At 35.9% G+C, this 22,074-nt stretch overlaps 1 protein-coding gene across 1 annotated transcript in view; it reads left to right on the forward strand.

The window, feature by feature from the left end:
* The window catches only part of ppp1r16a (protein phosphatase 1, regulatory subunit 16A), a 34,315-nt gene extending 13,558 nt beyond the window's left edge, over window positions 1–20,757 (forward strand). The window contains exons 2-11 of the mRNA XM_048186093.1: window positions 6,167–6,650; window positions 7,359–7,429; window positions 8,382–8,527; window positions 8,622–8,725; window positions 8,920–9,044; window positions 9,121–9,246; window positions 13,237–13,312; window positions 13,389–13,518; window positions 14,193–14,355; window positions 17,728–20,757. Of these exons, the coding sequence (XP_048042050.1) occupies window positions 6,416–6,650; window positions 7,359–7,429; window positions 8,382–8,527; window positions 8,622–8,725; window positions 8,920–9,044; window positions 9,121–9,246; window positions 13,237–13,312; window positions 13,389–13,518; window positions 14,193–14,355; window positions 17,728–18,213 (1,662 nt within the window). The 5' untranslated portion in view covers window positions 6,167–6,415 and the 3' untranslated portion in view covers window positions 18,214–20,757. The remainder of the gene's footprint in view (window positions 1–6,166; window positions 6,651–7,358; window positions 7,430–8,381; window positions 8,528–8,621; window positions 8,726–8,919; window positions 9,045–9,120; window positions 9,247–13,236; window positions 13,313–13,388; window positions 13,519–14,192; window positions 14,356–17,727) is intronic.
* The last annotated feature ends 1,317 nt before the right edge of the window (window positions 20,758–22,074 follow it).

Genomic DNA, 22,074 nt, shown 5'->3' on the forward strand with positions numbered 1-22,074 from the left:
ACTCTATTGCGGTTGACCAGAGCACTGCAATTATTTCTCATTTAAACTACAATCAAATTAATTTCCCCACACATGATTTCATGTCTGAGTCTGTCCTCTGCATGGCAATTATTCTTTCTGTGCGCGCAGCTTTCACGAAATCAACAATGTCACCAAAGAAGAGTGTTTTTGGTTGTGAGGGAAAGATAGCCTTGCTTCCCAAAGAACCCAGTGTAAAGTGGAGCTGAGAGATTTATGCTCACGCATTACATTGATGCGCTCTCGATATTTGTTATTAAAATAACCATAGAAACTGATGGTTGCGATCACTTTTTTATTGGTTAAAATGGATGGAGAATATCTTGTTTTTCCGTGGCTGCTCAAAACCTCAGGATCGGTGCTTATGGTTTCATAAACAAGGGCCAGCTCTACGCTGGATTTACAGATCATTTGAAGCTGAAAGATGGAGCGGTCACAGTAGTAATGATCCCGGTCATGAATCGGAACCGCAGTTGGTGAGTAAAACTGCTTCAAATGTCTGTTTTGTTGGCAACAGATGCCTAAGTGCATATAATGTAAATCTCTATGCAAAAGCTGCGCGTGCTTGTCACTCTTTAGCTCCGCTCACACGGCACGCCTCCAGGTGCTCGGCTGTTTTCAGAAAGACTCGGTACAGCGTATGTATCTTTTATAGATATGATAAAACTAAAGACTTTTTGGAGATATGAAAGATGCACTACTACTTTATAGGTACTCCAGATTAACATGAGATTGGCAGAAACTGTGTGTGATACCCCCCCTTTAATGATTGACCGATATTTTGGCTCATCACAACTAATTACTAACTATAGATTTGTGCCTCCTCATTTAGAATAATCTAGATTCATCAGTATTAGAATGAGGGTAAGAACAAATTGATGTGCGTGCATACCTGTTGTGAATGTGGTGGACACTAGGGTTGTGGAGCGGAAAAAAAATTCCTTTCATTTTACCTCAGGGCTCAGATTTTGCATACATTTTTTTTCTCTGTGTTACTCGTGGCGGTCTCAGAGAAATGTCTGCTCAGAAGATGAGAAAGGTGAGAGAGCATTTTGACTTAGCGTGAACAAAACTTTTCCATTTTCTTCTTTGTCATGTCAAACTGGCATATAACAATCAGGCTTGCTTTTAGGCTTGTTATAATAGCCTATTAATATGAATTTTATAAAAATTTTAAGGGGAACCATTATAAATGAAACTTACTTTACAACAACAGATCCCATATAAATATCCTAACTAATAGAATACTCTTATGTATAGTTGTCGGTACACATCAAGCTTTTCTTGTATTTTTGCTGCCTGCCATGTGTACAGGTATTTTTCATACACAAGAAGTATGTTTAAACCCGGATGCACAAAGGTGGTAAGTAACGAACAACAATACCTTGACATGCTGATTTAAGTTGGCTGACTTTAATTTTTAGGAGTTCTGGTTATAATTGGCTATTGAGTTTGTACTTATTGGTCCAGCACTGCCTACTGATTCAGTTGATTTTAAAGGTGCCCTAGATTCAAAAATTGAATTTACCTCGGCATAGTTAAATAACAAGAGTTCAGTACATGGAAATGACATACAGTGAGTCTCAAACTCCATTGTTTCCTCCTTCTTATATAAATCTCATTTGTTTAAACGACCTCCGAAAAACAGGCGAATCTCAACATAACACTGACTGTTACGTAACAGTTGGGGTGTACGCCCCAATATTTGCATAATGCCAGCCCATGTTTAAGGGATTACATAAGCCAGTAACGTCTGGATCTGTGCACAGATGAAGCATCAGACTAGGTAAGCAAGCAAGAACAATAGAGAAAAATGGCAGATGGAGCAATAATAACTGACATGATCCATGATAACATGATATTTTTAGTGATATTTGTAAATTGTCTTTCTAAATGTTTCTTTAGCATTTTGCTAATGCTAATGTTCGCTATTTTCATTTTTAAACACTTGCAGTCTGTATAATGCATAAACACAACTTCATTCTTTATAAATCTCTCCAACAATGTAGCATTAGCCGTTAGCCACAGAGCATATAGCCTCAAATTCACTCAGAATAAAACGTTAACATCCAAATAAATACTTTACTCACATAATTCGAAGCATGCATACAGCATGCATGACGAACATCTTGTAAAGATCCATTTGAGGGTTATATTAGCTGTGTGAACTTTGTAAATGCACTGTAATATAGACGAGAGCTCGTTTGGCAGGGAGCGTGAGCATTTAAAGGGGCGGCGTCGAGTGTAAATCAGTGCATAGTTAATGATGCCCCAAAATAGGCAGTTAAAAAAATTTATTTAAAAAAATCTATGGGGTATTTTGAGCTGAAACTTCACAGACACATTCATGAGACACCTTAGATTTATATTACATCTTGTGAAAAAGCATTCTTGGGCACCTTTAATAAATATGTCTGTATCGTTATGTACTTTTTATGCAGTTATAAGTGAATGAGACTCAGTCTCTCTTTCTTCCTAATTTTTTGTTTTGTTTAAGCATTACTGAATGAAAATCCATCCAATAACATTTGTGTTGCTTGCTTTGATGATCATTCATTTTACCCAAATAGTGAAGATAAATTCAATTTCTTTTTAATTAGGCATAGCATGATTTTTTTTTTTGTCTTTGGTAACCTCATAGCCCCATCAAAAAAGGCTCTTTTTCCCCTTCATTGACATCAAACCAAGCAGAAATGTGTGCCTCTTAGTGCACGATATTCAATTAAATTAAATTCACATTTATTTGTATAGCGCTTTTCACAATACATATTGTTTCAAAGCAGCTAATTCATGTCAACATTACAATTTAGAGTAATCTGTTATCAGCATCTGTGTTGGCACCTTATCAGTTATCGGCTGGTAGTTTGTCATATGTCTGTATCTCCTTTTACATGGTGAGACTGACTATGATGAACAAGTAATCTAATGTGTCTGTCATTAAATTTCACCAAAATCTATTAAATATAAGTAAATATACTGAAATAACTTGAAATAATATGCTTAAAAGCATGTATTCTATACAGAAGGGGTACAAAACTCAGTTCCTGGAGGGCCAGCAGTCCTGCAGAGTTTAGCTTCTACCCAAAACCGCACCCAATCCAGCTAATCAAGACCAGGCTTATTTGAAAACTACAGCTGGAGCAGGGTTTGGACTAAATTCTGCAGGGCTATGGCCAGGGGTATCACTTTTTAGTGAGGCTTCAGCCCCTAAAATATTTGTGAATAAATATGTAATCTGTACATGAATTTGTGATCGCCTCAGTCCTCTTTAAAACGGCAGCAGGCTTTAGCTCCTCTCCATCTTTTAGTCAGCATTATTCAGCGTTAGTGTATTCTTTAATCTTCAGCGACAGAGCTTTTCCAGAAACAAGTTTCCAAGATTTAAGAGGCTCTATTTCTCCATCTCTACTCAATAGTTTTAGGCCTTTTTGCAAATGTTTCAATCAAGTTTAGATGTTTTAGAGAGCATTTACTCATATTGAGCCTGGTTTTGAACTAACTATCTGTAATGTTATTTTTTTGTGTGTGGAAAATTAAACACGACTAAACTAGCCAATCAGATTTATTTTTACCCATGCACGCATATAAACACATTTGACTTTTACAATACACAAACACACACCTTTATTCTCTCTCTCTCTTGCTTACTCAATATGCAATGAGTATACACATATTATTATTATTATGTATTAATTATTAATTAGCCGTTTTAATATTTTTTTGAATATATTAATGTTTCAATATTTTTCATATTGAAGATAGCAAACCTAAAGATAGATAATGGCAGAGATTAAGCTTTCCCTTTAAGAACACATGCTGGCAGAACAGAGCTGTGTTTTTGCATAAAAAATTAGTTATGTTAAAATTATTGAAAAACATACTTTATTCATGTTAGTTAAAGGATTAGTTCACTTTCAAATAAAATTTTCCTGATAATTTATTCACCCCCATGTCATCCAAGATGTTCATGTCTTTCTTTCTTCAGCTGAAAAGAAATGAAGGTTTTTGATGAAAACATTCCAGGATTATTCTCCTTATAATTGACTTCAATGGCCTCCAAACAGTTGAAGGTCAAAATTATATAAACAAATGATCGCCTTCCAAGTGTTTCCGCCAAAACCACATTTTTGTATTCTTCAAAAAGCTTACGCTGTACTTCGTACGCCTTCCCTATTCTACTTACGGAAAAAAATGGAACTGGCCCTGCGTTTGTTCCGTAAGTAGAATAGGGAAGGTGTAGGACATACAGCGTAAGCTTTTTGAAGAATACGAAAGTGCAGTTTTGGCAGAAGCACTTGGAAGGCGATCATTTGTTTATATAAAGCATATACATTTACATTTTTTTTCTAAAATGACCAATCGTTTTGCTAGATAAGACCCTTATTCCTTGTCTGGTATCGTTTAAAGCCCTTTGAAGCTGCACTGAAACTGTGTAATTTTGACCTTCAACCGTTTTGAGGCCATTGAAGTCCACTATAAGGAGAATAATCCTGGAATGTTTTCATCAAAAACCTTAAAGGGTTAGTTCACCCAAAAATGAAATTTATGTCATTAATGACTCGCCCTTCATGTCGTTCCAAACCCGTAAGACCTCCGTTCATCTTCGGAACACAGTTTAAGATATTTTAGATTTAAAATATTCCATTGAAAGTGTATGTACGGTGCACTGTCCATGTCCAGAAAGGTAATAAAAACATCATCAAAATAGTCCATGTGACATCAGTGGGTTAGTTAGAAGTTTTTGAAGCATCTAAAATACATTTTGGTCCAAAAATAACAAAAACTACGACTTTATTCAGCATTGTCTTCTCTTCCGGGTCTGTGTATATCCACAGTGACGCTGCTGCTTCTTCTTCTACGGCGGTTGGCATCCAGCTTATTGGTGCATTACCGCCCCCTTCTGCTCTGGACAGTGATGCTGATGACGTGTTATCTAGTGCGCCCGAGCTTCATTTACAGTCTGAGGGAGACGCGTGCTGTATTCAAGCTATTCTACATTGTTTGTATTTTGGTATTGCTATATTTTTTAAAATGGTGTGTAGGTGTGCATGTCATGGATGTCCTAATCGTGTCACTGTCCGGAGCAGAAGGGGGCGGTAATGCACCAATAAGCTGGATGCCAACCGCCGTTGAAGCAGCGTCACTGTGGATATACACAGACCCGGAAGACGATGCTGAATAAAGTCGTAGTTTTTGTTATTTTTGGACCAAAATGTATTTTAGATGCTTCAAAAACTTATAACTAACCCACTGATGTCACATGGACTACTTTGATGATGTTTTTATTACCTTTCTGGACATGGACAGTATACCGTACATACACTTTCAATGGAGGGACAGAAAGCTGTCGGACTAAATCTAAAATATCTTAAACTGTGTTCCGAAGATGAACGGAGGTCTTACGGGTTTGGAACGACATGAGGGCGAGTCATTAATGACATAATTTTCATTTTTGGGTGAACTAACCCTTTAATTTCTTTTCAACTGAAGAAAGAAGGACATGGACGTCTTGGATGACATGGGGGTGAGTAAATTATCAGGAAAATTTTATTTGAAAGTGAACTAATCCTTTAAAGCTGCAGTCCACAATTTTTGGCCCTCTAGCGGTTAATAAACAGAACTGCACGCGTCTTGCGGAAGAACATTGTAGCCAGAGCTACTTTTCTCCTTGTATGTCTATGGTGAGTCACGCAGTTACTGTGATACTCTGCGGCGGGTCCTACCAGTCCAGTCTGAAATAGTCAGAATATAAACACTTATTATATGTGTACCATAATGATTGAGGGTAAGACAAAAACACAGTTTGGAAAATGTATTCATGTTATACATTATATAATTTTTGTAAATTTTGAACACAAAAAAAGTTACGGACAGCAGCTTTAACTTATTAATGTATAGTAAACCCTGTTTCAGACATGCACAATCTCTTGTATAAATCCTTCAGAGCCGTTGGTTGTAACTGTTTTGTGATTTAATTATTATGAGCGGTTAATATTATCTCAAACTGTATTATATCAAAATTCAAACTGCATGGCTTATCTATAGCACAGTTCAAAAAGAAAATTTATCCATCTTTTATTCTGTGTATTTTTTTGTGTGAAAATTCACTTAAAATGCAAGACCTAAGAACTTTTCACTTTCTTTGCAGAACTTGTCCACCTGGTCCATATAGGAAAAGTTATCAAGAATATGGTCCGTCTTTGGCTGTCATCTGCCTCTCTACATTATCCTATTGGATCTCGAGATTGTTTGCAGCTCTCATCAGGCACTTGGACATCAGAACTGCAGGTGTGACAGAGTCGAATGTCTATGATAGGACACAGCAGAAGATCCAAGCAGAAACCACAGTCTTCGTGGTGTCAGAAGGGAAGACGTTGAGAGTCTTGACTTGAAAGATATGGCAGAGCATGCAGAGCTGCTAGCGGAAATGGCAACTATCGGCCGTCTCTCAGCCACTGAGCGCCTGAAGCAGGCACAGAAGAGACGGGCGCAGCAGCTGAAAGGTTGGGCTCAGATGGAGAAGGACAGTGCCCGTGGTCACAAGGGAGATGGGGTGAAGAAAAGCAGAAGAGTGACCTTCCACACCAACATCACGTTACTGGAGGCTTCAGCCAGGAATGACCTAGAGGAGGGTAAGAGGAGAGTAGCAGTACTGCAGGTTTTGTTACAGTGGCTGTAGAAAGTCTAGGTTTTTAAATGTAAAAAATAATCCAAGATAAATCTTGCTAGATCTTTTTTCTTTTGCTAAATCTTCTCTTTAATGTAATATTAAAAGCAGTAGTTTTTAATGACCTTTCTCCACTTCCTCTCTCACCTGTAAAACATTTTCATCAGCTGTTAAATCAAGACTTGTTTAAAACACCAACCATTAGAAAATAAAATCCTACTGTATTTTCAACAGAAGTTGATCGGTAGGCTGTAAAATGTTTTTATATATATATATATTTTTTTTTTTAATTGTCAAAATAATTTCACACATTGGACACATTTTTAACAAATTCCAATAATTTCAATAATCTACTTCCATGGTTTTCCAATTTGTATATTTCCAATTTGGTTTATGAACCATATTTACAAATTTGTAAATGGGTCCAAACTACATTGGACCCTCTTGACTTGCATCATATGGACAAAAAACACAGAGTCATTTTTCAGGAAAAAAAATGTTGTTTTGTGTTCTACAGAATATAGTAAGTAAAAATGAAAATTCTGTCATTTACTCAAATGAGTAAATTATGACAGAATTTTCTTTTTTGGGTGAACTTTCCCTTTTTATGTCATCATTTGGCATCATTAAAAATTTGGCTTGGTGACTTTAGAGCTTTTGTGTCTGTTGGCAGTACGAGAGTTGCTGAATAATGGAGTCAGTCCAGACCTGTACAACGAGGACGGGCTCACTGCACTACATCAGGTATACACTCATCGACACAAACATAACCTGTGTGTATGTGGCCATTAAGCTATTGCTGTGAATATGCACAATTTAAATTTAGGAGTACAAGCTAAAATTTAGACGCACACTTAAAGTCCAGAGATGGTAATGTTAATGTGTCACAAATTCACAATATAACATGCATAAGTTGGGAAAACTTAGCTTATCAATTATGACTGAATTCAGGAACAGTGTTAGTCATGACAAAAGAGATTACCTTTCCAAATGTAATATTTTCAGTTAATTTGACAGGCTGGAGAACAATAACAATAACAGCAGCAACTCATGTTAACCTGTTTAATTTTCTCTTTAATATATTTTTCACACAGATCAGTATCTGCTTTCAAACGGATGCAGTAATACTGCTGTTTGGACGCTAGGTGGTGCTATGGGGTTATTTGCTGCGCAGCTTGATTCTGAACCTTATTTTATTTTAACTAAAGAATTAAAAGGAAAAACAAACAAAAAATTTAATTAAATATTTACACACTTAAAGGATTAGTTCAACCAATAAGGAAGGACATATATTCAAAGATGGAGGGTACATTTACATTTAAAAATGGAGAAACTGCGCAAATGTCGTGGACTATGCACAGAGATAAATAAAGACTAAAGATATAGACATAAATGCTAAATATAGCAAGCGATCAGCATGCTAAAAGGTGTATTTTGCAGTTATTTTTGAATTCCTGTCAAAACAAAATAAAAGTCTGCTTTTGTCACTTAACCACCAAACAGAAAATCCAAAAAAAAAAAAAAAGATAAAAAAATGCCAAATATATATCGGCCTTGATGATGTATCGGTCAACCACTACAGTTGGTTGTTGGATGACTTCTCAAATAGTCAACCGTCTTGATACATCGCTGCTATTGAATCATGTTTTTCACAGCCAATAATTCAGATGTTTCAGATGTCACTGTTTCTCTGCAGAGCTGCATAGATGATTTTGTGGATGTAGCTCGCTGTCTTCTGGACGCGGGTGCAAATGTGAATGCGTGTGACAGTGAGCTGTGGACCCCTTTACATGCGGCGGCCACCTGTGGACACACTGACCTCGTCCAGCTGCTGATAGAATCGTAAGTCTCAAATTATAATTCATTTGTTATACAGTAATACACAGATTTTATTCTTTAAAACTGTGAAACGGACTGTCTGAGTTCATGTGTTCAGGGGTGCAGATCTGTTGGCGGTGAATGCAGATGGAAACATGCCGTATGATCTGTGTGAGGACGAGGCTACGCTAGAGCTCATAGAGATGATCATGGCAGAGCAGGGTGAGAGTTGCCTATAATATACCTAATACTGAGCTAAATCAAACCTCTTATGTGCAGTGTTGATGAACATTACTTTTAAAAGATACATTATGTCAAATGCTTCCGATTTTGTAGATTATTTTTTGCAGTCAACAAATTTAAACTGAATTCCTAAACAGTTCACATAAATCTATTATCCATATGTTTGTAATTAGGGATTACTCAGGAGAGAATTGATGAATGTCGTGGAGCCAAGGAGAAAGAGATGCTGTCTGACCTTCGAGAGCTCATAGCGAGCGGAGCTGATCTGAATGGGAAGGACGAGCAAGGGGCCACTCTGGTGAGAGACGTGGTGTATACAGACAGGACGATCATTTATAAAATTACAAAAACTAAAGGTCCAGTTCTCTGTGTAGCTGCATATAGCTGCTGCAAATGGATACATGTCAGTGGGAGAGCTGTTGCTGGAGCACAGGATGTCTCCTGACGACAGGGACGCTGACGGGTGGACACCTCTCCATGCTGCCGCCTGCTGGGGACAGGTGAATACTGTCACGCATGAGGGTTTATAGTCTGCAATCTGCATAAAATCAAAATTGTCCCCATTTATTTTCTTAATTCATGTTGCTGGTCTTATTGTACTTTAATTTTGTAAAGGCCTTTAATTAAAATATAAATATCAAGTTAAATGCAACTTCCATTTCGTGCCAACTTTAAAATACACCATCAGAAAGCAAAGTTTCATAGGGAGTAGTAAGGAGATTGTGTGTTAACAGACATACAGTTTTTACTGAGAAATGATAGTTATAACATCACATCTGAAATTTAAAAGAGGTATAAAATAAAACAAAAAGACTTCTAAACACGCCCTGCTCCTGTACCTGTCTGTAATTTCCAGATTTGTTTGATTAGGCTTGGAGCTAAACTTTGTTGGAAGGTATATCTCCAGGAACAGGATTGAGCGAACTTGCGTTAGTACTACCTGCCATTAACTAGCAAAAACAACTAACCAATTCTTGTTGAAGGTTTAGAAATTAAGGAAAGGCTCTTGGTCTTTTTTTCTTTTCTTTTCTTTTTTTTTTATATATATAAAGTAGGGGTGCCCCCTACAAGATGCTTGGTCGACCAAAATGATTTTTTATTCGGTTAGTCGCAAAAACACTCCACAGGACGTGGTGAAATCACACAGTCCATGACAGACAGATCATTAATGGCAGGAAATGCAAACATTTGCCTATCATTCATCGACCTCAAATATGGCTTATCACTTGAAATATGTAAGTAGTAGCAATTTTACAAGTCTGCTTGCACTAACGTTAACCTAGATAAATGTGCATATCCAAATGAGGCGCCGGTGCGATCACTTGTATAATACTCCGTCATTGTTGATCATACAGATAAGAGTAATGCAAACTGTAAAGGATCTACTTTTATTTCTGTAAACTCACAATAACAACAAAACGTTGTGCTTTTGTAAAATAATGAGTACAATCAGGATGCGTTTTCTGCCGCCTCTGCCTCTGTCAGCATGTCACATAAATGAACCGAAACTCGGTGTATATTTGTCTCACAGACATGAAAAAATATATCTATGGAAAGCTTGAAATATCTACTTTTAAATTAACTGATTCAAGTGGAAAACAAATATTCTCAGATTATGTAATCCATATGAAACGCGCATATAGGCGCGTCCACTACTGTGGAGATGACGAGTCAGCATTGTTGACTTAAAGGATTAGTTCACTTTCAAATTAAAATTACCCCAAGCTTTACTCACCCTCAAGCCATCCTAGGTGTATATGACTTTCTTCATTCTGATGAACACAATTGGAGAAATATTAATAAATATCCTGACGCATCCAAGCTTTATAATGGCAGTGAGCGTGATCAACGAGTATGAGCTGAAGAAAGTGTCTCCATCCACATCCATACATCATAAACGTGTACTCCACACAGCTCTGGGGGGTTAATAACAGCCTTCTGAAGCGAAGTGATGCGTTTGTGTAAAAAAAAATCCATATTTAACAAGTTATAAAGTAAAATATCTAACTTCCGCCAGACTGCCTTCTGTATTCAAGATATTTTACTTCATAACTTGTTAAATATGGATTTTTTTTTTTTTTTTTACACAAACGCATTGCTTAGCTTTTTCAAATTCTTAAAATGTTTAGACAGTCTCCTTCTGTTTTTTCACAAAACACTCAATCATCATTTTGCCGGTGCGCTGTGGCAAGCTTTGTGGTGCGTTTGAGCGCTGATTAAGCTATGTAATATATATATATATATATATATATATATATATATATATATATATATATATATATAGGCATTTAAAGGCTTATTATTATGATTTATGGCTTATTAATATAAACACGCAATTAGTCTGCTAATTTTATTTTTTACACTGAGATTGGTGTGTCTGTTATTTAAATCTGTTTACTTTAGCAATCTTTGTTGCATAATATGCTAATGATGACAGTTCAAAAATGGGGGAAAAACACAAGAAGTGTTTGCATGCCTGTAACTCAAGAAGTATTAAAGATATAGGTAACACTTTACATTAAGGTTCATTAGTTAACTAAATTAGTTAACATGAACTAATAATGAACTGCACTTATATAGCATTTATTAATCTTTGTTAACATTTACTAATACATTATTAAAATCTTAACAACATTAGTTATTGCACTGTGAACTAACATGAATAAACAATGAACAACTGTATTTTCATAATGTTAACGAAGATTAGTAAATGCAGTAACAAATGTATTGCTCATGGTTAGTTAATACATTAACTAATGTTTAACTAATGAAACTTATTGTAAAGTGTTACCAAGATATCTTAATATCTTTTATAGATTCTGGTTTCTAACAAACGTTTGGTTCTGATGTAGAACCTGGAAGCGCTGCACTGTGTTTACTACATCAACAGCGTAGGAGAATGACAGGGAAGAGAAGAAATTGTTGAATATTTTTATTTCATTTAATTTTTTGCTCACAAAAAGTACTCTCATTGCTCAATTATATTAAAGTTGAAGCACTGCAGTCACATGGACTATTTTACAAAACACTCAATCATCATTTTGCCGGTGCGCTGTGGCAAGCTTTGTGGTGCGTTTGAGCGCTGATTAAGCTATGTAATATATATATATATATATATATATATATATATATATATATATATATATATATATATATATATATATATAGGCATTTAAAGGCTCGTTATTATGATTTATGGCTTATTAATATAAACACGCAATTAGTCTGCTAATCGTTTAAATGAACGGCTTAGTCGACTAGAAAAATCTTTAGTCGAGGACAGCCTTATTTTTTAAATGTCCTGCTCCACTTTTCTGTTTGGTAAGTAATACATTTTAAACTTAAAGGTGTAATATGTAAGATTTTTGCAGTAAAATATCTGAAAACCACTAGGCCAGTGTTATATATTTTGTTCACTTAAATAATATCCCAAATGTTTCCAACTATTTGTAAATAGTGAGAAAATTGCAATTTTAACCAAGGCTCCCGGACGTGTGAGGAGTCGCCTGTCAAATGCGTCATACCCGCGTTACCCTCGGGTTCCGGTTATTTTGTAGAAACCATGGAAACGCCAAAGACGCTTTAATATATTACATGTTGTAATGGACAAGGGAACAACTGTTTGGTTATGTTTATAGACAGAAAACGAATTATTGTTATATAGCTCAACACGTTTAGTCTTATTGTTTAAATCTAATTTTCTTGATTTTTTTTTTTTTTTTTTTTGGCGAGTACCATGTTTTACCAAAAACACTATTTTGTCAAGTAGCTAACATAGCGTAATCAGATGCAGCTTTATTTTTAGTAACATACTGAATTTTCTCTGTCATACAATACGTTTTAAAATTAATTGCATTCCATTTATCAACACAAGCCATCCAGCATTTAATATGATATTCTAAAATCGATCTATCTTACTGCAGTGTGTCTCAAACAAGTGTCTCGCAGCAGCCGCCGAGCGAACGCACAGAGTAACGTTATCACATCATTTTCAACACACTCAAATGTATCTAATAAGTTAAACAGAGCTGTTACCTCATACTCAAAAACCTGAAAGCGGAAGCAGCGCCAGCGACTGTGGCATAATAAAAATTCCGCTGCTCGTGAGCTGTGTGTTGCGCAGTCGCTCCAGCGGCCTCGTTCAGCTCCCACAACACTCGGTCCTGCTCTGCTTCATACTACAATAACGTTAGTAATCGCATCCATGAACATGATTTCTTCCTGAGTCCTATCCCGATTGTTTCCACCGGCTATGATGTGAAGACCACATGTCCGAAGATTCCGCGCTCAAACTTGCCGTCATCAAGCTACGCCTTTGTTTTGAATAGGCCTCTAGCGGACAGAAATTTTACATATTGCACCTTTTTAATAATTGCAAACATGTAATGGAACTTTAAAATTATAAAGCAGTTGGCTGGAATGATTATATTGGCTTTAATGGCAAAATTGATGTTGATTCTTCAGTGATTGTGTCTTTTATGATTTTATAGATCCAGATGGTGGAGTTACTGGTGGCTCATGGTGCGAGTTTAAACGCCAAGTCTGAGCTGGATGAGACACCTCTGGGTATGAAACATCCCACATGTTTGATCAGGAGTGACTTGGCAGGAGGCTTCATAATACTTCTTGTGTGATTTTGCAGATGTGTGCACTGATGAGGAGGTCCGGGCCAAAATGATGGAGTTGAAACACAAGCATGATGCCATCATGAAGGGTCAGGAAAAACACAAGAACACATTGCAGAGACGAGTGTCCAGCACGGGCAGCAGAGGGTGAGTACTAACAGCGCAACTAAAGCATTTTATGTACGTCACAGCCTGGCAAAGCTGCACTTGACAGCTTGTGACAGTGACTGTTGTATTAAAAATTAAGTCTATTTGATTCCCCATTTAGATTTTGGAAGAAACTGTTGCTACAGCATAAAAATGATAATTGGCAGCAGAGCACACATAAAAAATATTGAGCATTCATAAAAAGAAATTATGAACGCATGCAAAAACATGCATTTTTTGCATAGTAAAATAAAACCTGTAGTTGTGGTTTCAAATAATATTGTCAGACAAATATATATATATATATATATATATATATATATATATATATATATATATATATATATATATATACAATATAATGTTTTCCTCATATTTTGATGTTTTAATCAAACTGTCCTTTTTTATTCTTTTACAATGAAAAGTAAGCCTCATTTTTAGTGTGTAATGTTTGTTCTGTAGTGGATGCCGTGGAAACAGCCTCGCTGACTATAATTGGAGTGCTGTAGTTGTTCCATCGCTCAGTTTCTATATCGTTTACACTGGAATACTGTTGTTGCCATTTTTCATGATTAGATAATAGTGTTATCATGTTGTTTGTGATCTTAATTAATTACGATAACCCCTCTAAAGCAGTGTGTGTGAGCTCTTCTTTGTGTGGATTTTGTTTACAGTAAAGTAGTGAGGCGCAGCAGTGTGAACGAGCGCAGCAGTCTGTACCGCAGAGAGCATCAGAAGGAAGCCATTGTGTGGCAAGAGAGAGGAAGACAGTCAGATGCCCTGGATGATGATGAAGACCGACAGACTGATGCAGAACTGAACCTGCATGCTGCGCTGGTGAGAAATGGGCTAATACAGTGTTTAAAACCTTCTGAAATATGAAATATGACAGATTGGAAACACGCTAAGCTTCCAGTAATAAAGATCATGCTTATTAAAAAAAATAAGACATCAAGTCATTTTGTGTCAACTCAACCAGAGGTCCCCGGCTAAAAATGAAAGAAATATTTAAATAAACAAGAAAGCCAAAATATAAAATGCCATGAATATATATTTACTGAGTTATTCACTGTTTTGTAGAGGGGGGTAAAAACTCAAAAAACTGTAACTCAAGAAGTATTAAAGATATAGGTAACACTTTACATTAAGGTTCATTAGTTAACTAAATTAGTTAACTTGAACTAATAATGAACTGCACTTATATAGCATTTATTAATCTTTGTTAACATTTACTAATACATTATTAAAATCTTAACAACATTAGTTATTGCACTGTGAACTAACATGAATAAACAATGAACAACTGTATTTTCATAATGTTAACGAAGATTAGTAAATGCAGTAACAAATGTATTGCTCATGGTTAGTTAATACATTAACTAATGTTTAACTAATGAAACTTATTGTAAAGTGTTACCAAGATATCTTAATATCTTTTATAGATTCTGGTTTCTAACAAACGTTTGGTTCTGATGTAGAACCTGGAAGCGCTGCACTGTGTTTACTACATCAACAGCGTAGGAGAATGACAGGGAAGAGAAGAAATTGTTGAATATTTTTATTTTATTTAATTTTTTGCTCACAAAAAGTACTCTCATTGCTCAATTATATTAAAGTTGAAGCACTGCAGTCACATGGACTATTTTAACGATGTCTTCACTACCTTTCTGGGCCTTGAAATTTGGAATGACATTGCTGTGTATAGGGAGATCAGAAACCTCTCATTTGTAATGCATCTAATGCATGGATCTAAGATAATGCTACACATCTCCCCCCTCCCCCAGTTGTTTGTTTACTTAAGACATAACCAACTAGGTTTACATGAATATTTGTAGATATAAAATATGAAATAATTCTGTGACCATTCAAGCACAATATGCAACTAAAAAGAACTGAATGCGGGATCGCATGCTGAGAGAAGTGTTTTTCTGTGTGTGCGTGCTTTGGGTGTGTCAGTCAGCTCAAGTAACACATAAAGATCTATAATAAAAGTACTTTATTTACAATAAAACAATACATTATTATGATAGGCCTATTTAATTACATAAAAAACATGATTATTTTGTTTTTATCAAATAAATGTAGCCTTGGGGAACATAAGAGAGAAAAAAAAATTATTAAAAAATCGTAATTATTCCAAACTATTGACTGGAAGAGTATCTTATGAACACAGTGTCCAAACTTCACTAAACTTGGTGCACTTGGACAAAAGGACATTCTGAGGAAACCTGCCAAATTTCATTAATTTCGATTGCTGGGGGGTGCTAAAAAAAAAAAAAAAAAAAAAAAAACTATGTGAACTGTTTCCATTTACCAGCAATACAACTATATACACAGGATCAGAAGCATCTGTTCTTTCAAATTAGTCAATTCTGATAATATTTTCCACATTTTTCCAACTGCTTTGACCATGACTGCTTAAGATATTAAATTTAATGATTGTGTAAAAAAATAGAATGATTGTGTAAGGAACTGATCTTGTGTTTGTTGAGAGCCTTTATTGAGCTCAGTGATGTGTTTTACATACAGGTGCTGGTCATATAATTAGAATATCATCAAAAAGTTGATTTATTTCACTAATTCCATTCAAAAAGTGAAACTTGTATATTATATTCATTCATTACACACCGACTGATATATTTCAAATGTTTATTTCTTTTAATTTTGATGATTATAACTGACAACTAAGGAAAATCCCAAATTCAGCATCTCAGAAAATTAGAATATTACTCAAGAGCAATACAAAGAAAGGATTTTTAGAAATCTTGGCCATCTGAAAAGTATGAACATGAAAAGTATGAGCATGTACAGCACTCAGTACTTAGTTGGGGCTCCTTTTGCCTGAATTACTGCAGCAATGCGGCGTGGCATGGAGTCGATCAGTCTGTGGCACTGCTCAGGTGTTATGAGAGCCCAGGTTGCTCTGATAGTAGCCTTCAGCTCTGCTGCATTGTTGGGTCTGGCATATCGCATCTTCCTCTTCACAATACCCCATAGATTTTCTATGGGGTTAAGGTCAGGCGAGTTTGCTGGGCAATTAAGAACAGGGATACCATGGTCCTTAAACCAAAGGTACTGGTAGCTTTGGCACTGTGTGCAGGTGCCAAGTCCTGTTTGAAAATGAAATCTGCATCTCCATAAAGTTGGTCAGCAGCAGGAAGCATGAAGTGCTCTAAAACTTCCTGGTATATGGCTGCGTTGACCTTGGACCTCAGAAAACACAGTGGACCAACACCAGCAGATGACAAGGCACTCCAAACCATCACTGACTGGAAAATTTACACTGGACCTCAAGCAACGTGGATTGTGTGCCTCTCCTCTCTTCCTCCAGATTCTAGGACCCTGATTTCCAAAGGAAATGCAAAATTTACTTTCATCAGAGAACATAACTTTGGACCACTCAGCAGCAGTCCAGTCCTTTTTGTCTTTAGCCCAAGTGAGACGCTTCTGACGCTGTCTGTTGTTCAAGAGTGGCTTGACACAAGGAATGCGACAGCTGAAACCCATGTCTTGCATACGTCTGTGCGTAGTGGTTCTTGAAGCACTGACTCCAGCTGCAGTCCACTCTTTGTGAATCTCCCCCACATTTTTGAATGGCTTTTGTTTCACAATCCTCTCCAGGGTGCGGTTATCCCTATTGCTTGTACACTTTTTTTCTACCACATCTTTTCCTTCCCTTCGCCTCTCTATTAATGTGCTTGGACACAGAGCTCTGTGAACAGCCAGCCTCTTTTGCAATGACCTTTTGTGTCTTGCCCTCCTTGTGCAAGGTGTCAATGGTTGTCTTCTGGACAACTGTCAAGTCAGCAGTCTTCCCCATGATTGTGTAGCCTACAGAACTAGACTGAGAGACCATTTAAAGGCCTTTGCATGTGTTTTGAGTAAATTAGCTGATTAGAGTGTGGCACCAGGTGTCTTCAATATTGAACCTTTTCACAATATTCTAATTTTCTGAGATACTGAATTTGGGATTTTCCTTAGTTGTCAGTTATAATCATCAAAATTAAAAGAAATAAACATTTGAAATATATCATATTACAGTCTGTGTGGAATGAATGAATATAATATACAAGTTTCACTTTTTGAATGGAATTAGTGAAATAAATCAACTTTTTGATGATATTCTAATTATATGACCAGCACCTGTATACGGATGTGACTTGACCATCCTTGGTGAATTTTCTTGTACTTTTCCCTCTTTTGATTTAGGTGTCCGGCACTAATGCCAACCCTGTTCCTCCATTAGAGGTTGTCGAGGTGGAAAATGGAACTCAAGTTTTGGGGAACGGCAGCACAGCGTCATTTTCTTCCTCACTTCCAGGAGAACTCCAGGGCGGGGGCCGCAGGGATCGCAGCGCCTCCTATCAGCTCACTCCAGCTCCGGATGCTACTGGCGGGGACAGCATGAGCAGAGAGAGATCTCACCACACGCTCGCAGATCTTAAACGGCAGAGAGCTGCAGCTAAACTACAGAAACATCCAGCACCTCCTTTACCCCTGTCTGCAGGCCCTCAGGATGAGCTTGTACCTGAAGGACCCCAAGGGCCGCTGGAAACCCCTGAATCGGTACAACAGGATGCGCCTCCCAATGCAGTGTACTTTACCCAAGCTAGTGGAGATCCACCTCTACTGAAGCTGAGAGCACCAGAAGAGGACACGACTAACACAAAAGAGCCATGCTGTGGACTCATGTAGAAGCAGCAAATGAACACGTGTTTGCTTTCATATGATCGTACAGTTATTCACTACATGGACGAACGAAAAATATCAGGCAGGTACGTGGAAATGAGTTTCATGTCCAAGTCAAGCTTTCTCTCACAGTTGCACATGGACTGAGTGAACTCACATTTTCAACACTAATATGAATAATAGCACGTAGGAATTATGATGGACTACACAACTTCCTGATTGAATAACATATATATGAAGAATTATGAAGAAAAAAAGTGCCCACATTTTCAAAACTTGCATTATTTGCAGTATTTCATACTATTATGCTCATCATTTTATTTTCTTAGTTGTTATGGTCATTAAAAGTATTGGCTCTGTTCAATACAGGAAAAAAAAAACGGACACTGAGCACTTTACTTGACCAAACTTTCAGCAATCTTCGTAACTTTAATGGATAAATGCACTGTATATGTATACGTTTATTGGTAACAAAAAAGCACATTTAAATTGCACTGATCAAAGCAAAATTGCATTTCATTAACAGTTTCCTGCATTTTTACAGGCTGCAATCTAACAAATAGACAACTAGTACGCTTGCACGACACCTGGTTGCACCATTTCATACTGCTTACTGCTCTCTGGATTGATGTTTAATGCCTTTTGAGAATGAAGTTCTTAAGCTAATTTTATATTAATGTAAATAAATAAAATAATTTAAAAATAAAAAGTCGTACTAAGGCCAGTATACCTTTAGATAATTTGTTTTCTTCAAACCTTCTCATTACCTTTTTTTTTCAAAAAAAAAAAAAAAAAATTAAGAAAAAAATCATCAACAACAAAAAACCCTTTAGACTTTTTGGTTTGAATATTTTCTGTCTGAGTAATTCTGAATAATTTTCCATGGAAAAAAATAACAGTTTAAAAATAGAAAAATTAGAATTTACATGATTTTTAGTTTTGTGTTTGTTTGTCAGTAAAAACAAGAGTTTACAGCTTGAATATCGTATGCACACATGTGAACGGCACTGAAATACTGCTCTCCTCTGAACGGTCACACACTCCATTTCACATTACACCTCCCTGCTGTCATTTAACTAACTTAAAAATGGTCATAAACTGCCTTCCTGAATCGTGTGGAACTTGGATCTGGCTCTTTCATGTTTCATTTGTCTCATATGTCAAGTTCAAGGGGTCATAAAAACACTGGCAGAAAAAAAAAAATCAAAACCATTAGACTGTTTATGAATCTCAAGTGTTATATATGAAACACACGCCTGAACATTATTTTCATACATTTCTTATAAATGGTCAGGTTTAGTGTTAAATATATATACTTTTCCAGATTGTGAAACCAGAATTTAAATGTAACATTTATATATATTAAAAAAAGAAAAAGAAAAAAAGAATTGTTTATAATTTCTATGATTTTGAATGAAGAAAGAATTTTGTAAAATAAAAATGAGAGTATCTGCATATTTTATTCATCAGTGTTTTAAACCAGAAATGAAATGCAGAATATCTTTAATGGTTCTAACAAAGGAATGGATGCAGTACACAGACCACAGGATTGTAATAGTTTAAGTTATGGTGTGACAGGTTTAAGTTGTTTAGTTAGTTTTTATTTTTTCATAACACTGCAGGTTTAATTGGTTTGTGCTCAATGTTCAGTGAGATTTGAATAGAATGAGTGAAACAGAAAATTTTATGACTGGCTGGATGGACGATTTTCAAAATATCTTTAGCTTTTGCACTTTGAGGCTTAAGACTGTATTTAATGAGAAATAGTTCAATAGTACTGCTTTATTCACAAGCAGATTTACTTGATTTAACATCTAATAGTTTTTTGTAAATGACAGCCATTCTTTTCTTCAGGAACACTCATGCAAAGTCTTGCACCTTTTTGCACCTTGTTTACCTCTTCTGATCACATCAAGTGCTCTTGTTCTTTGATATGATGCTCCAGTCTATAAATGTAAAGAATATGTGTCAGTGTCCTAAATGAAACTACAGAAGCGTTTTGTTTCATGCAGTTTGGCTTAGTGGATTCCAGTGTGTTTTACTAAAAATAATGGCAACAATTCACAACAATTTAACATCATTTACTCTGTCTTACATGCATAAGCATTACCTGTAAGTCTCTTTGTGTTTCAAATTATGAACTGTAAAAATGGTTTCATGGATTTCATTGATTTTTTGGATTTATTTTTATTTAATGAACTTTGTAAATCGTTTGTGTGATATGTTTTAGATGTGTTAGGATGTATAGACTCAATGAAGAGCAGATGCTAAATGACATTATTGACAGATTACATGAGCTCCATGAATGTCAAACGTTTCACATTTATCAAATATCTAGAAGCTTATCATGATCAACTTTATTTTCTAGAAAACTGTAATAAAATTGATATTCTAGAATGACACTGAAACGTAGCACTACAAAAACTGGGCTAAGTAACAATCTGTAGGAGCAATTATCAATTTGAATGCAGAAGTCTGTATTTAAACTGATAAACACTTTTTCAGGGATATTTTATTTTGGCAATTTTTATATATTTGAACTTGAAATATCTCTGGACTGTGTAATCTGATCTCTACCACGAAACACATGCAAAAATTTCATCTTGACATGCAGTGTTTACTACTGGACAGCACTTTTCACATTGTGAAATGCCTTAAATGTAAAATGTCATAAAATTCCAAGTTTTATACATGTTCCTTTCCTATGTCATCTACTTCCTCTATTAAATTTAACACTGGTGTCTGTAAATATATTCAAAGACAGAAAAGTTTGAATAAATTATACATGCGTACTAAAAGTTTTATGAATAATTGAGTTCTTGAGAATTGTTGCCTCTCTGTGTCCTGAACAGGATGAAAGTTTGTCAGGAAAGTATTACTGAATTTCTTGCTGCATATTTGTGGCATTAAAAAGGGGTAGAAGTCGTGCCCACATAAAACCTCAAAGTAGAAGAGCGACCACCATAGTCAAATGTTTACCAGGAGCCACACTCTTAGAAGAAAAGGTTCTATATAGATCCTTAAACGGTTTTGTCAGCCGCAGAGCCGTTTAGGTTTATCCGTTTCCATCATGGGATAATTCCGTGGATTTAGTTTTAATTGATTCATTTTGTTTTCATTTATTTTTTTAGTTACATTTTATGAATTAAGCAGCTAAAGATACCTTCTGAAATAACCAGTTAAACGTGAAAGTATTATACAGTAATTTAAGACATAACACCTAACATCAGCTGGCTAAATCTTAACGTAAATTTAGTAAAATTGTCATCCATGTCGGCACTAATGATGTCAAACTTCATCAGTCTGATATCACTAAAATTAACATTAAAGAGGTGTGTGAACTTGCAAGGATGATGTCAGACGTAATATGCTCTGGTCCCTTCCCTGCTTACTGTGGTGAGGAGATACATAGCCAGGGCAGTCCTTAGGTTGGTGCAACTGGACCGCACCGGGCCCCGCGGTATTACTTAGAGGTCTAGTTTCAAGTAATATTCTTTTGAAGTGATTGTGCTTTTAAATTGATTAGTGTAAAAGATTGATATTTATAGACATTCTAAACTCTATTAGAGTTAGACAATATGTGTCGGAGCCTACTCGTTGTAATATTACTTGAGATTTAATACTGTCACATTGTTGATGTCTCATTTAAAAAACAACTTCATCGTAGTGATTTTAACTATAAATCAACTCTGCTCAGAGTACATATGGTCCCTCTCTAAATAGTGTTAAAGTAACACTGAAGCAGAGTTAGGTAATGAGATAATTAAGCGATTAATTAAGTGATGCTTGAGCTTTAGTGATGAACACCTGCTGTTAACAAGCAGAATCAATGAAGAAAAGAGAAACACGAACTACAACTGATTTCAG

Source organism: Megalobrama amblycephala, linkage group LG3 (assembly GCF_018812025.1).
Source record: "Megalobrama amblycephala isolate DHTTF-2021 linkage group LG3, ASM1881202v1, whole genome shotgun sequence".
Classification (NCBI taxonomy): domain Eukaryota; kingdom Metazoa; phylum Chordata; class Actinopteri; order Cypriniformes; family Xenocyprididae; genus Megalobrama; species Megalobrama amblycephala.